The sequence below is a fragment of the Pseudophryne corroboree genome, chromosome 8 (genome assembly GCF_028390025.1).
Source record: "Pseudophryne corroboree isolate aPseCor3 chromosome 8, aPseCor3.hap2, whole genome shotgun sequence".
Lineage (NCBI taxonomy): Eukaryota > Metazoa > Chordata > Amphibia > Anura > Myobatrachidae > Pseudophryne > Pseudophryne corroboree.
In genome coordinates this window covers 386,779,755-386,797,122 of record NC_086451.1, presented here as the reverse complement: position 1 = coordinate 386,797,122, position 17,368 = coordinate 386,779,755, and the positions used below count along the sequence as shown (strand labels likewise).

Genomic DNA, 17,368 nt, shown 5'->3' with positions numbered 1-17,368 from the left:
GCCCCCCCCCCCCCCACCACCACCACCTTCTTATCTGTTACCTACTTGGCTGTTGTATAGCAAACCGAAGACAAGTTCCTAGTATACGCAAGTATACCTGGCCAATAAAGCTGATTCTGATTCTGATGATTCTGATATTCCATTTTATTTCTCCTGTCTTAGGCCAAAGGGATTCATGTGTTTTTTTCCACTGCACACTAGAATGCTAATAGCCCAAGTATTTTGTCACTTTATGAGGTGGCTTTGAAGACTCTTGAGTCATTGTTTGGTTTATTGGCTCTGGAAATGCGTGAATAGAAAAATAATACTTTGCTTGACAGGGGCATAAATCTAAGAAATGGCGAGTCTCCTGCTGCGCGCCTCAAATAATAACGTCCAGGAGTCACATACTTTTTATTGGTTATATCTTAGATTAAAGCCCTAGGGCCCGATCAGAGAAGCATACAGGCCAGCCACATTACGCTCTCAGGCATAAGCTTGGATCTCCACCTGTACTCAGAGATGGGCGCATCTTTTGTCTGCATTGCCCCATCCATCTGCGGGCTAAAGTAACCATCATCACTATGACTGCACATTTGCACCAGCCCTGGAAAAAGAGATCAGACTGATAACTCTCACCTTTGAATAGTCCTCAAGCACGACCTGAGAACACTTAGGGTCTGATTCAGAGTCACACACAAGGCTGATGTTCAAGGAGTGCATGCGCAGAAATCCTTAAAAACTCCTACTGTGCATATGTTACAGTGTGTACGCAAAAAGGCGCTGTAACAATTAAGACTCATGTTATCAGGGATTGGGATCGATTTACAGAAGGTCGGGATGCCGGCGGTCAGATTACCAACCGCGGCATCCCAGTGTTTGGAATCCCGAAAGGGGAAGGTAAGTATATGCACCCTCTTCCCCTGGCCCACTAACTCTAAAGGCCCATACACACTTGACGATGCACACGTCGTTAACGACTTCCCTTGAACTTCCTTGAACAGCTGAGCAAACGACATGAGCATACACACTACCAACGACCAAAGACGAAAGACCAAAGACGAAAGACCAAAGACGAAAGACCAAAGACCATAGACCATTCATCGTTGAAGCATCCAAGCTGAACAGTTTATTAAAATAATGAGCTGGGAACAGGGCTGGTGAACAGTGGCTTGGTCGTTGGTCGTTCACACCATACACATTCAACGACGTCTCTGGTCGGTAACGACCATAGTGGAAATTGAGCATACATGCTCCACAGATAAGCGAGGGTCGTTAACGACCCGCGAGGCCGCGCATCGGTGGTCGTCGGATACATACACACTTGACGATATAATGAGCGACGTCGTTGATGAGGGCTGAAATGAACGACGTCGTTCATTTTATCGTCAAGTGTGTATGGGCCTTAACTCACCCTCCCGGCAGCCTAAACCTAACCCTCTCCTCCGCCCGCAGTCTAACCCTGTTGCGATGGTGCCTAACCCTAACCTCCCCTCCCCACAGCCTAAACCTACCCCCCCCCTCCGCAGCTAAACATGGGGAAGCCATCCGCCATTTTACTGATCGCAGTGGCTGCGTGTGACGCCACGCAGCTGCCCCAATCACGCCACCGTCGCACCCACCATTTGCCTGGCGCCACCCCGCAACACTCCGTCTCCGCCTTGAAGCAGAGCGTCGCCGCCCCACGAACGCCTCTGCCTGATTGACAGGAGTTGACTACTAAAAATCTAAACAAAAAAGAATTGCGTGACATCTGGTTTACCTACTCCATAGGGATTTTATCTATTGTAGCAATAATGCAGGGTGAAGCGTATGCTTCTCCATGAGAAATTCACAGGGCTTCGTCCAATCGTATTTATTAAGCCACCCTTAATTACCACCAAGTGGAGCAGTGAAATAAAATGAACTAAGGGGTCTATCTACTAAGCCTTGGAGAGAGAGGTAAAGTACCAGCCAGCCAGTTCCTTACTGGCTGTGTTTTAAAAATGATACTTAGGAGCTGGTTGGTTGGTATTTTATCTCTCTCCAAGTCTTAGTACATAAACCCCATAATTCCTTTCTATGTCTCCCCTTTAACCCTCCATCAGGTGCACCTCTGGGACTCCTGGGTCCAGGCGCAGTGCACCTGACAGGCACCTGTTAGAAAATCGTCATTAGCACCTAATTAACTCAATTCTAAGTTCTAACGCTCTTAAAGTGATCAGTGACCTTCATTAGGACGTACAAAGAGAGAAATCGTAGGTTTTACGAGCCATTTCAGCAGAAAATCTGAAGCAAAAAAAAAAAGAGAACACAAACATGAGTGTAAGGCCAGCTGCACCTGATTGAGGGTTAGAAGAACACCACCTTGCTATAGAATCAGTTCTGGCCTGTTGCGAGCTGATGTTTGAAACAGGGATAACTGCACTGTACAATTAAATCTATCTAACATCTATTCAGCTCGTCTATTCCATCCAGCATGAACATCACGTAAATGACCCAGAGCTTAGACTTCCACAGGACATGCACAGTAGTCAGTAGGGATCGGCGGTCAGAGGTCAATCCATTGGAAGCCTCTCTGTATATATTCCTGGACCCTCTTTGCATTGTACCAATGTAACATGGCTAACAATACTCCTGTAGCTATTCTACCTCCAGAAGCAGGTGCAGAAAGCATGCTGGATTAGATCTGTGCAGCCTATCTGAAGATGACCCTTGGCATCTTAGGCTAATGTCTAGTTGTCCTGACTGGTAATTGCACCCAGCCTGTATAAAAGAGTTCGGAGCAGGGAGTGAATGGGGTTAAAATAAGCCCTACTAATGGCTGACAGGATACCCTTGTAAACATTGTTGTTGGATCACTGCCCAGTGGCTGTTTTTAATTAGTTGATCCACATTTCATATTGTAGCCAGCATGCTGTGTAACTGTTCTTGCTTTCTGTCACTCCCTTATCCGTCCTCCCTCGCTCACTCTTTTCTTTCTCTCCTTTTTTTTTTCTTACTTTTATTGCTTCAATAAAGTGAGGGTGTCACTCAGTCCAACTCTGCAGTCTCTTGTGTGAGGGGTTCTAAAAACACCAGACCCCAAAGGAACAAATATCCAGTTCCCACAAATCTCCTCCATTTCTCCCCCCTTCTCCTTCTACGTGAGAGGCAGGAGGAGTTCAGGAAGAAGACAATCTCTGCAAAAACCCACACAGCCCCAAGAACAAAACTGAACCCACTCCCTGAGGCCCCCAAGAGCTTGCAATCCATCGGGGCCTCTGGGAGTGAGAGCTGAAAATGGAAGGGAAATTAATCTTTCTTTCTGTATCTCTTTGCTGCTTGGGGTGGATACCAGCGTCTGGACAGGTGGAGAAGGTGAGAGTGATGTTCACGCCAATGATCTGCCGCGTTCAGTGTTTGGGGGACCGGTGCACTAACAAGTGTGAGAAAGGGAACATGACCACTGTGTACAGTGATGAAGTCGCCAGGAACCACGGGCAGCACGGATTCCGAGCCTGTGAGTATGACCTAATTCTCTGTCACTGCATGAAAGTTTTGTACATAGAACATGCACTCTATACTGTGTCATTCATTACTACAGTATATGTTATAACAGAGCTGCTCCTTGGTTTTGTATGTTACAAGATTCTCAATGGTGACTGTATAATCAATGATATTGATAAATGATGTCCCTGTCCTTAAATAGCACTGACATTGTAATACTCTGGTAATGCTGTTCATAAACCACAGAGCTTACAATCTTATTTATGCTGCACACAAAAGCTATAGATACTGCAATAGAAAGCAATTTACAAAGAGGTTCATTCTGAGTTGATCGCTCGCTAGCTATCTTTTGCAGCGCTGCGATCAGATAGTCGCCGCCTATGGGGGAGTGTATTTTAGATTTGCAAGTGTGCGAACGCTTGTGCAGCCGAGCGGTACAAAAAAGTTTTGTGCAGTTTTTGAGTAGGTCTGAACTTACTCAGCCGCTGCGATCACATCAGCCTGTCCGGTCCCGGAATTGACGTCAGACACCCGCCCTGCAAACGCTTGGACACGCCTGCGTTTTTCCAACCACTCCCTGAAAACGGTCAGTTCACACCCATACACGCCCTCTTCCTGTCAATCTCCTTGCAATCAGCTGTGCGAATGGATTCTTCGTTAAATCCATTGCCCAGCACCGATCTGCTTTGTACCCGTACGATGTGCCTGCGCATTGCAGTGCATATGCATGCGCAGTTTTGCCGAGTTTTAACCTGGTCGCAGCGCTGCAAAAAGTTGCTAGCCAGCGATCAACTCGGAATGACCCCCAAAGTGCGAAACGGCTGCTCCACAATGCAGAGGCGACTCCAGACCTGTACCTGGAACTGCGTTACTGCACCCAGATATACCCCAGGCTGCATTGGTTTATGGAACAAAATGACAGCGTTTACCAAGAGGCGCAGTTTGCTCAGGGATCAGTTGGGCAGGGTGCCCAACTGATCCCTTCGCAGTAACGCACCCTGCGAAGGTGTTCCTAGCGGAGCACAAAGTAGGCGTAGCGGAGTGCCATGTTCTGCAGAGCGGTGCAGAAAGGAGATCTCAGGGTGAGATTATTAGAATGACATAAAGGGGAGGAGAAGGTGGATTGTCAGTGGCGTTTCTTTCTTGCCCAGCGGATGGGTGTTTTGCTGTTTCAAGTTCTCCAAAGGACTTTTGCAACAGCTCAGACTTGGCACAGATTTTCTTTTGTCCTGAACAGTAATGAGACCCGCACTGCACCTCAATGTTGCACATAGAAGGAGAAAAGCATTTCCAGCTGCATGCTATGTATTACAATTACACACATACACATGTACAGCTGTTGGAGGTTGGGCATTGATTTGGCATTAATACATTTACATAATGCCCCTAGATGGAAGTGCACACAAACGTGCCGTTTGCGGAGGAATCTCCTGAGAGCGTACATTAAGGGACTGATGCAGAGTTGACCGTATGCCTGTTTGCAGACCATATCTTGGTATAGTCACACTGTGCATGCTCAAAATGGGCGCACACAAGTGAGGGTGATGCAGAGTCAAATGCATTTCACTCACAGACACATCCACACTTAGGGGGTAATTCAGAGTTGATCGCAGCAGCAAATTTGATAGCATTTGGGCAAAACCATGTGCACTGTGGGGCAAATGTAACATGTGCAGATAGAGTTAGATTTGGGTGGGTTATATTGTTTCTGTGCAGGGTAAATACCGGCTGCTTTATTTTTACACTGCAATTTAGATTTCAGTTTGAACACACCACACCCAAATCTAACTCTCTCTGCACATGTTACATCTGCCCCCCCCCCCCCCTGCAGTGCACATGGTTTTGCCCAACTGCTAACAAATTTGCTGCTGCGATCAACTCTGAATTAGGCCCTTACACCCAAAGAGGGCTGTAACAGTGGGGGTCATTCCGAGTTGTTCGCTCGTTGACGATTTTCGCTATGCTGCGATTTGTTGCTAATTGTGCATGCGCAAGGCACGCAGGGCGCATGCGCTTAGTTATTTAACTAAAAACTTAGCAGATTTGCTGTGGATCCTGCGGCGCTTTTCAGTCGCTCTGTTGATCGGTGAACGATTGACAGAAAAGGGGCGTTTCTGGGTGGTAACTGAGCGTTTTCCGGGAGTGTGCTTAAATGCAGGCGTGTCATGGAAAAACGCGGGAGTGTCTGGAGAAACGGGGGAGTGGCTGGCCGAACGCTGTGAGTAGGTCTGGAGCTACTCAGAAACTACAAATAATTATTTAGTAGCAGTTCTGCTAATCTTTCGTTCGCTATTCTGCTATGCTAAGATACACTCCCAGAGGGCGGCGGCCTAGCATGTGCAATGCTGCTAAAAGCAGCTAGCGAGCGAACAACTCGGAATGAGGGCCAGGGTGTTCATGCAATTGCAGGCTATGTAGAGTTGGTCATATTCCAGTTTGGAGGCACATCTTTTGCCCCTGGCACTGATGGTGACGACTGGATGATGCGTAGAAATCTATATAACATATATTTTTGTCTGTGTACATTTCCTTTTAGCAATGTAAACCCAATTTCCTTCTATTGCATATTGGGTACTAATGGGGCACTAGGCACTGACCTTCAAAGTGCGCACACATCCATCATGAAAGGCTGGCGTGCTTGGTGCAGCCCACAAAAACACAAATCATTTGTAAACTCGGGGTTCAAGACTAGGGACCTTATTCAGCAAGGATTGCAATTTCTGCTAAAAAGCAGTTGCTGTAATCAAATAGTTGCTGCCCAGAAATAAAGAAAAAAATAATTGCAGAAATTGCATCGCAATATGTGGACTGATTGTAAAACCATACGCACTTATAGAAACATTGAAGTTTTTCCTATCTGCGCCAGGGAAGGTCGTCCACAATTCTTGTAACACAGGAGGCTGGAAATGGTCATCGCTGACATCAGAGGCCCTCCTTAAAAACGCCTGGGCACGCCTGCGTTTTTTCTGACACACCCAGAAAACGGCAGATTTCCGCCCAGAAATGCCGGCTTCCTGTCAGTCAAACAGCGGCTGCATTGCGATCACGATCTCTACGCAATTTCTGTCGCTACATTTTCCCGCGCTTGTGCAATGCGAATTCTGCGCATGCAGAGTCGTTCGATAATCGGCTGGATTGTGAAACGCAAATTTTACAATCCTTACTGAATAGGGTAATATGTTTGGAATTCAATCCCAGTTGTTGCATCATAGCGACAGCAATTGTCACACAGAACAAACCCGGTCAGAATATGTTGTAATGTGAGGCAGGAGGTCTCTCATCTGATTACTAGTCCTGACACTCTGCTCTCACTGGCAGTTTGCACATCCTCATTCCACACTAGACATTCTCTTTTTCAATGAAGGAAATCTACGGGCACATTCCACACAGGTCATAACTGACATTTTCATTGGAACGGACAGCAGTGTTTTGGCTCTGCATAAGGGTGTAACTATAGCATACCTGCCATCTGTCCCGATTTTCGCGGGACAGTCCTGGTTTTTTGGGGCTGTCCCACCCACGGGCCACAGTGTCCGGCGGTGGGGGGGGCAGCTGGGAGGCTCTGTCTCATGCGCACAGCGTCTATTCAGGGGAGACGGGAGGAGAGGGGGCATGCCAGCAGCTCACAGAGCGCTGACTATGCCCCCCTCCCTGATGAAAAATGGGGCGTGGCTCGCGATCGTGGGCCCTCCTGAGTAGGCCACACCCCTTCTCGGATGCGGGCGCGCTACGCGCGCCGAGATGTCCCTCTTTCAGGTTCTTCGATTTTGGGAGGTATGACTATAGCCATAATAGCCCATGTGACTATAGGGGAAAGTATGTGCTTTATAGCATACCACCCATGGGAGGGGTCATCGGGAATTTGTCTATGTGCTGGAGATGTGGGCACAAAAAGAGGGCATTGCCACACATTATGCTTCCGTTACATGGGCACACATCACGTCCCGTTGCTCACCACGCTGGGGGCATTGCCCAGCACTTCTTGAACAGTCGAAAATGACAATTGGGAACTATGTTTAAAGTATAAACATGATAGGGTTGAAATGGGATTAAAGCAAACAAATAGTGGAAATTTGCTCATTTGCCAAACCATGCTGCAGTGCAGGTGGGGCAGATGTAACATGTGCAGAGAGATTTACAGATGGGAGGGTGTGTCCTAGCTGATCTCTATATTGCAGTGTAAAAATAAATCTGTTCAGTATTTGTGGGTTACATGCAGAAAGCAGCCAGTATTTACCCTGCATGCATAAACATAAATGTATTTGCACCCCTCGCCTTGCTTGCAACATGGTTTGTCCAAGTACAAAGTTGTTCCTTTTGTTTGCTTTGCTCCCAACCTAATCATGCCCAATACTGTAAATGTTCATAACTCATTTAAACAGACTCTTATATGACTTGGAACTAATGAGGGTAAAATGAGTGTATATGTAATTCAGGCCACTGTGGCGGATTGCTACTAATAGGGGATGTAGTTATGTGACCGGCGATCCGACCCCTTCATCCCGCCCTCTCAAAATCTCGACTGTCAGCATGTCGACTAACAGGGACTATTCCCACTTGTAAGGGGCTTAGTTGCGGCTGGGTAACACAACCCCAACCCACTAATAGAATTTGTACTCTGTTCTATTGGATACTGACCGGAGGTGGTGCAGACATTGTGGAGGGTATGACTTTATGATGATGCATTAAATGCCCCATCTCAATTTTGCTATGGGGCACAGATATTTCTAGTTATGCACCTGGCTGCACATGACAAAGGACTATCATTCTAAGGGGGAGAACCAATGGAACACACATAGCGGAAAATCTAGGAGGTAAGAATCACTCGTTTTTGCTCACATCATTATGGGGTGCTAGCAACAATAATTGAGGTTTCCTTACGGATTACCCATATTGCATTGCAGTACTTGAATATTCTCCCAAAGACAGGGTAGACCATTTACGTGTAGGAATAATCTAATTTGTTGGAGGGGAGGGGCGCAGGTCGCCAAAGGAAACTTTCGCCCTGGGTGCCACAAGGTCTAGAACCGCCCCCTGATCAGGACCACTGATCTGCTGGCTAGTGTATCAGGACCACTGATCTGCTGGCTAGTGTAGCAGGACCACTGATCTGCTGGCTAGTGTATCAGGACCACTGATCTGCTGGCTAGTGTATCAGGACCACTGATCTGCTGGCTAGTGTATCAGGACCACTGATCTACTGGCTAGTGTATCAGGACCACTGATCTGATGGCTAGAGTCTCAGGACCACTGATCTGCTGGCTAGTGTATCAGGACCACTGATCTGATGGCTAGAGTCTCAGGACCACTGATCTGATGGCTAGTGTATCAGGACCACTGATCTGCTGGCTAGTGTATCAGGACCACTGATCTGCTGGCTAGTGTATCAGGACCACTGATCTGCTGGCTAGTGTATCAGGACCACTGATCTGCTGGCTAGTGTATCAGGACCACTGATCTGCTGGCTAGTGTATCAGGACCACTGATCTGCTGGCTAGTGTATCAGGACCACTGATCTGCTGGCTAGTGTATCAGGACCACTGATCTGCTGGCTAGTGTATCAGGACCACTGATCTACTGGCTAGTGTATCAGGGCCCTGATCTGATGGCTAGAGTCTCAGGACCACTGATCTGCTGGCTAGTGTATCAGGGCCCTGATCTGCTGGCTAGTGTATCAGGACCTTCATTCTGCTATCTAGAGTGTATCAAGACCTCTCATCTGCATATGGCATTACCTCCAATCTAATGTCTAGTGAAACCTCTAATTTGGTGAACAGTGTTTAAATCAGATCTCCAGACTTGTGGTTAGTGACTACCAAGACATCCAATCTGGTGGCTAGTGTGTAAATTAGACCAGTTCACCAGTTCCTTTGAGATGGCCTAGTGATCACTGTTATAGATCATTTCTTACCTGAAATAGTTAATTTCAGCAGTACTGTTGTTACTACAAATGGACATAGGAACATATTAGCAAATGCGTACACTATTTTCTTTGATGGAACATTCTGAAGTTGCCTCTGTCTCATCTTTGATCACAAATAGAATTATACAATTCCTGCTGGGAATTTTACTGCTTCTCTGTCAATTTTAAACTGTCATCTGGGCTTCTAACGTATGCTTTAGTGAATGTCATTGAATAAACTGTCCTCAGTGACTTTTGTCTGAGCTACAGAATGCCTTGACAGCGGGAGCGGGCAGGGGGAAGGCTGAGAGTGGAGGGAAGGTTTAACAAATCTAATGTCTGAAGATGTTTGCTATTATATTTATAGAGGTTAAGTAGCTCAAAGTGAGAGGTCAAGTAGAAAAAAATAAGGTAATATATCTCCAAGCACTTTCACTTAGTAATAGTATATTATTTCCAAATCTGATGATCTTCAGGTAACAGAGCCTCTACGAGGTCTCAAAGTGTATTCTTCAAGATGTCCATGAAAGGGTATACGTTCAAGTTGCCAGCAGTTAGGATCTCGGAATTCAGGATACCAGCGCCGGAATCCCGACAGCTGGCAATGCCGGCAGCCGGAATACCAGCCAAACAGGACTATTCCCACTCGTTGGGGTCCACGACACCCATAGAGTGAGAATAGAACCTGTGGCGAGCGCAGCGATGGACTCTTTGTGCTCGCCCCGCTGCCGGCATATTGGCGGCCGGGATGCAGTTGTCAGTATTCTGACGGCCGGCATACTGGCTGCCGGTAAATCATACCGAACCCATGAGAGTGATGTCCATGAGAGTGAGAACCATTTGAATGATGACAGAAAGAAGTACAGCTACTTCCACTGGCTGCCACATATGTTCCGCACTCCGTGGGTAACTTGCAAAGAAGATTTAGGATTCTTCATGTGTACAAAATAAGTTTTCTATGACATGCTAGGTGTGCCAGGTATTACCTTATAGCGGAGGCAGCCTATTTAAGTCATTATCAAAATAAAGCAATATATATGAAATAAAACATAGATTTCTGGCACAACAATTATAAATAACAGCAACAAAATATATATTATTGGCAAGCATCTTCTACATCCAACTATCCCCAAAAATCAATAATTACAATACCAAGTATGGGATTAGTAATCTAAATATCTATTTTGCAACAAGCATAAACAAATATATACACAATAACCAGTGCTGTAACTAGGCATTTTAGTGCTGTGTGCAAGAAACGGCGTTGGCGCCCCCCCCCCCCCCCCCCCCCCCCCCATGCAAGACAGGGGGAAGGGTCGTGGCCACAAAATAATACCAATTCATACTATGGTGCACAGCAGTCTCCATTATTCAAATTACACTGCACAGTAGCGCCACTACAGCAGGTACAGCAGACATTACACATTTTTTACACATTACAGCAGACAGTCCTCCTTTTTACACATTACAGCAGACAGCGTCCCCGTTTTTACACTTTACGGCAGACAGCATCCCTCTTTTTACACATTACGGCAGACAGTCCCCCTTTTTACACATTACGGCAGACAGTCCCCCTTTTTACACATTACGGCAGCCAGTCTCCCTTTTTACACATTACAGCAACCAGTCCCCCTTTTTACACATTGCGGCAGACAGCGTCCCCCTTTTTACACATTATGGCAGACAGCATCCCCTTTTACACATTACGGCAGACAGCGTCCCCCTTTTTACACATTACGGCAGACAGTCCCCCTTTTTACACATTACGGCAGACAGTCCCCCTTTTTACAGATTACGGCAGCCAGTCTCCCTTTTTACACATTACAGCAACCAGTCCCCCTTTTTACACATTGCGGCAGACAGCGTCCCCCTTTTTACACATTATGGCAGACAGCGTCCCCTTTTACACATTACGGCAGACAGCGTCCCCCTTTTTACACATTACAGCAGCCAGTCCCCCATTTACACATTACGGCAGACAGAGTCCCCTTTTTACACATTATGGCAGCCAGTCCCCCTTTTTACACATTGCAGCAGACAGAATAGATAGAGAGAGAGAGAGAGAGATACTTACCATCTCTCCCCGCTGGAAGTCAGGCTCCTCGTGCTGGCAGATCCCGGGCAGCCGCAGGGGAGAAGGAGGAGGAGGGAGGGGGACTGGAGCTGCAGTAGCGCTATGTAATTGGTAGTGGCGCCGCTGCAGCAGTCCCCTCTCCTTCCGCATTGGCTGGCCGCCGCTGTGAATGCTGGGATGAGGGAAGCTCCTCTGGCGCTGCTGCTCTCCTCCCCTGCCTCCGGCTTCAGCGCGGCGCACACAGCAGAGGCGGCTTGTAATGAGTCAATTTGACTCATTACAAGCCGCTGGCTGTTGAGCCCTCAGGGCAACTGCACTGTGTGCCAGGCACACCTGGCACACACGTAGTGACGGCGCTGACAATAACTATCCAAAAAGAGTGCTGACCAGTAATGAATTTCACTGATGATTATTATAACGTCAATTTAATAAGAAACACACACATTTATATATCTTATATATAATATATGTTATATATAAATTATATATTGTATATAAACACATAAATATATATATATATATGTGTATATATATATATATATATATATATATATATATACACACATATATGATATGAATATAAATACACAATAAATATAAATACCGATCTTAAGCCTGCAGCTGGTTTTGGGCCATGCGTCCTGCTATATTAGGCTAGCTGCCCAAAATTGGAAATGATACATGGTTGAGTCACATTATTATGACCACCTCCTACATTTGACGTCGGCAGCGTATAGTCCATGAAGAACATCATGTGTCGTGTGCTGGCCTGGTGGGTATATAAGGTGTGGGATAGGCTCATTGCTGTCATGGGTAAAAGGGGCGAATTATCTGAGTTGTAAAAACAGATGATAATCGGCTTTCGGCCAAGGGCGGTGGTATTTCTGAAACAGCGCAGTTTGTAACCTGTCCGCGTGCTGCTATGGTGGAGGTGTAATGTGACTGGACAAATGGCACCATTGCGAATAATCGACATAGAAACTGCGGAGCCCCACGTGCCATTGATGTGAGAGGTGATTGTTGGCTACGTAGGTGTGTGAGGGCTGACCGACATGCTACAGTGGAGCAGCTCACCGTCAAAATGTACCTGTGCCAGCCAGAGGCGCTGACAGCCATGGGGAGGGGGTGCTGCCAATGCAGTGAGGTGTTGCAAGCACCCTTCGTAGGAAGTATCATAATAGCTTTTGTGAGGATGCCACTGAACGAGGGGGGGGGGGGACGTGGTCAGCAGATAGTCCTCTTTCTCCTCCCAAGTGGCCTCACGCTGTCTACAATGGGGAAGGGGGGGGGGGAGCAGTGGGACCCGGGACCCTCCAGCAGGCCCGGGTAAAGAGTAACCGCCCACCCTTGGCACCACTGAAGCCAACCTACCAGCATCTTCTTGAGTCACTCCCAGCCCATCTAGCTGCTGTCTGTGCTGCATACGGCGGTTACTCTGGCTATTAGCTGGAGGTCATAATAACGTGACTGGACCGTGCATATGGCAACTAGCAGCCTACCCTTCAGTCTGGTGAGTATTTACTCCAACAATCAGATTCTGCAGCGGAACATAGCAGGAGTGTGTACATGGGGGGTAATTCCAAGTTGATCGCAGCAGGAATTTTTTTAGCAGTTGGGCAAAACCATGTGCACTGCAGGGGAGGCAGATATAACATGTGCAGAGAGAGTTAGATTTGGGTGTGGTGTGTTCAATCTGCAATCTAATTTGCAGTGTAAAAATAAAGCAGCCAGTATTTACCCTGCACAGAAACAAAATAACCCACCCAAATGTAACTCTATCTGCACATGTTATATCTGCCTCCCCTGCAGTGCACATGGTTTTGCCCAACTGCTAAAAAATTCCTGCTGCGATCAACTTGGAATTTCCCCCATAGATTGGTATAGTGTAGTGTTGATTACCATTTGGGCTGGTGCAGGACTTGGAAAGTGGCTTGGATGGAAATCTCTAATGGAATGGAAGCTCACTTTCAGTATCTCTTCTATAGAAATGAACTGGCCACTTTTGCATTGCTATACCTTATTGATACTGGCCACCTCCATGCATCCATCACCTTCCAGCACCCGTCAATGCCTCTTCTCTTATGTTCGAGTTTATTTTCCTATGAGCGGGACATCTACGTGAACTCTATTTACTGCAGAGCTCATACCCTGTTGCTATGTGTAAAAGCAGACCTCCACGTAACCCCTTGTTAGCTAGATATAACACACACACTGTTCCTGCAGAGTAACAGCAGTATGAGCTCATGGCTATGGAGAAAGCACCACTCAGCGGCTCTGACACTGTGATTGGACGGCTGCCAGTGATGTCTCCCCCTTTGCCCCACATTGTAGTCGCAGCAAGTTCCTCCCTTTATAAACCATTCAGATGTCTAATGTAACATGTAAGGTGGGGGTTTGCACATGGAAACCACACGCTGAGCGACTGTGAGTTTCCATGCGCTCACTTGCTTACCCAGAGAACAGTAATTTGGTGGAATGGGTGGAATGTCACAGTTGTAATGAGGTACAGGCCCTTCTGGAGCATGTATCTCCCTGCAGGAGGGAAACCTGCACTTAGTTTGAGTGTTCACTAATCACAAGCAGATCTACAAGAACCTGTAATAAACCTGGTGAAGATTCTCAGCAGCTGGAACAATAGTATGCTTAAAAACATGGGGCATATATAGCGCTGTCTTCCAGCGGAGGTGGTACCCAAAGGCGAGAAGACCATTTATGGACAGCTGAGCATAAGTGGAAGCTGTACATAGTAAAGCACCAGTGTAAAATAAATATGTATCCTTTTAGTGTGGTTGTTGTTTTGAGCAGGTATGTTTGACTTTAGCAATAGATGAGGTATGGAGCAATGGAGACCAACCATAAATATTGAACTTTTTGGAACAGATTCCAGGGAATTAATACGATACATATGAATAAATATCAGTTTGGCATAAGAGAGGCAGTTTCCAGCGCAATACAGTTACATATGGGTACATATGGATACATGTGTGCAGTGTAAGTAGAAGGCAGCCTGAGTACGTATTTAACCATTATAAATATTGGGGAAAATATAATTTATTTTTCTCAAGAGGTTTGCCAGAAATAATGGTCGCTGTGATTTGGCCAAATTTTGGCTGTAAGGGGCATATTTATTAATTATCAGGTTCCAGACCTGATCACTATAATTTCTTATTACCGCTTATAGGAGGTAATTCCAAGTTAATCGCAGCAGGATTTTTGTTAGCAATTGGGCAAAACCATGTGCACTGCAGGGGAGGCAGATATAACATGTGCAGAGAGAGTTAGATTTGGGTGGGGTGTGTTCAATCTTCAATCTAATTTGCTGTGTAAAAATAAAGCAGCCAGTATTTACCCTGCACAGAAATAAAATAACCCACCCAAATCTAACTCTCTCTGCACATGTTATATCTGCCTCCCCTGCAGTGCACATGGTTTTGCCCAATTGCTATCAAAAATCCTGCTGCGATCAACTTGGAATTACCCCCCTTGTGGCAACGAGAAATTAAATACGCCCTGATAAAGCTAAATATTTATCTTATTTAAAACCCTTTAAGAGGCCTAAGAACACTGTACGCTATTGACGTATGGAGTACCGTAAGGGTACGCACGTTGCGTAACAATCGCTTAGCCGTGGTCGAGACGCTCAAGCGTCACGTTCGCTCACGGCCAAGAGATCACAGGCAGGCACGCTATTGGCTGCTTTGACTAACGTAATGGTTCGCTATAGCGTAGCGGACGCTCGGGACCACGAGGAGATCACCAGCGGCGCAGACGCTCACAATGTTAAACCTTTATATCTAAACCATAAACAATGTAATATGCTGTAAAACCTTAGTGTAGAGGTAGGGTGTAGATGCAACACAGTGTAACCTTATTAACTTAAAAGCTGTTCGAGCGTCACCGACGCTCTGAGAATACTTAACACTATAATGAACACACAACTACCGGGCTTAGGGTCTAACGCCTTATGAATATGTTATACTTGCAAAAAGAAAAATACAGTACAAGTCATACACTACAATATAACATAGACTACCTAACCAGAAAACTACACGTGAAATACAATATCAGTACAATAACTATATAAGAGAAACGAGAGAGAAAGAGAAGAGAGAGAGAGAGAGATATGGCCCACAATAACAAGAAAAAAAATATGATTGCGGAGAAAACTTACGCACAAAGGGGAACGATCGCATGCGCCTCTGGACATCCAGCTCCCGATTATCAGCAATGAGAACCGTTGAAGAGTGAGTGCTGGATGTGATCGGCTTGTCTATTTATACCCCACACACAATACAATTCAATGGTCCCTACAATCTCATTGTTCATTGGACACAGGAATTCCTCCTCGCATTATAACAAAAGGTCATAGGTTGATTCATACAGGTGGGCTGTGACAATTTCCAACTGCTCAGGTGGGTGGGAAACTAGGTTTCCCGCCGCATGGATAAGTAAGTGCAAATAATAGTAAATGGACATAAACTTCTTATGTTCATAACTATTCGCACGAGCGATTAATCTGTTTCAAACCAACACCGGAATATTGCTAATTAAATACTCTTCCGATGGATACTAAACACCACTGTATTACTCCTGTCTGACCCTTCGTATCAAACAAAGAGGGATTTCTCCGTCCATGAACATTCTACATTAACCAAACTTTCAGATTCTATCAAAGGGACCATAATCTACAAAATACATTATATGGTGAAAATATGTAACGAAAGAGTCGCCCGCTAGACGCATACAATCTCTACCGTAAATGCGCATACCGTGCGCCTGCGGGTGCCCGCAACAGCGAGTATGCGCACGCACGGGAGAGCGCACGCATGCGCAGCAGGGACACATATGAGGTGCAAATATGGCAGTGTGCATCGTGATATTTTTCTGACTTTGACAGTCCACCCTTTGGCAGTCAACAATAACTGCCACTTCCTAAAACATTTCAAAAAGAGAAAAATATATGTCAAGTGTAAATACATTTCCATGGTTGGGTAGGGGAGGAGAGGAGAAGGTAGGAAAAGGGTATGTCCTAGTGAGATAGCAGAAGCATGTGTGTATGAATCCGTGTTTGGGGGTCATGTATCATCGTGCCGTACGTGTTTTAAATCAAGCTTCGAGGTATTGCGAAGTATACATTTGAATTCCTTCTTATCCCGTGGTACGGGTCTGTGGATGGGCTGTCAAACTTTACCGAGCTCTTTTCGGCTGTGGTTGTAACAAAATGGGGAGCACTTTTTAGTTGATGATACATGAATGGGGGAATATGTGATTGCTGATATCTGTGCTGGTATTCCCTATCGACTATGTGTGTAATTACCTGAAGGTTGTAGAGATGAAGAAAAGACATAATTACGGTAAATGCAGTGGTATTCTATGTCAGGTTAATGAACATTTGTCGGCTGAAGTCTTGTTCGGTGTCTGTTGAATGCTGTCTTCTTTGTGCTTTTGCCCAAAAGGTGCAAGCAAAAAGCTTTGTCAATGTCCATAGGCTTACAAAAGTGTTGGGCTAGCGTGATTTTAAAATTTCTAGGGAAACTGGGGGTCTATGGCATAGTTCATCAAATATCTGTGTATAAGGTTGTCAAAACTTCTTCTTTAATCCATCAGTTGTCTGTATACAGGATCATCAAATTCCTCGTCAAAAGTGGGTCTTTTTACCTTGGAAAAACCAGAAAAACAGGTGAAAGAAACGGACCGTAGAAATCGCATTTTCATCACATCATTGTTTCTACAGTTGGGTCATAAATCAAATCCATTGGAATTACAATTTCCTCACTCCTTAAATTCATCACCCTAGTACTTCGTTTGCACTTCATTAAAGCCTGACCGCATCTAAATATCAAGCCAATCGTTATGATAACACCTAAGATACATAGGAGAAACTTCCCTACATCCATTATGACTCCCTGAGCCCATTCTCCTAAACCAGAGAACCAATTTCGCGG

At 45.8% G+C, this 17,368-nt stretch overlaps 1 protein-coding gene across 3 annotated transcripts in view; it reads left to right on the top strand.

Annotated features, from left to right (window-relative positions):
* Positions 1–17,368, top strand: part of LTBP4 (latent transforming growth factor beta binding protein 4) — a 411,741-nt gene that overhangs the window by 174,355 nt on the left and 220,018 nt on the right. For 2 of the 3 annotated variants that reach the window (XM_063937672.1, XM_063937671.1), the window contains exon 5: positions 3,299–3,460. The exons of the other annotated variant lie outside the window; for it this stretch is intronic. In XM_063937672.1, the coding sequence (XP_063793742.1) occupies positions 3,299–3,460 (162 nt within the window). The remainder of the gene's footprint in view (positions 1–3,298; positions 3,461–17,368) is intronic. 3 annotated transcript variants of the gene reach the window in all.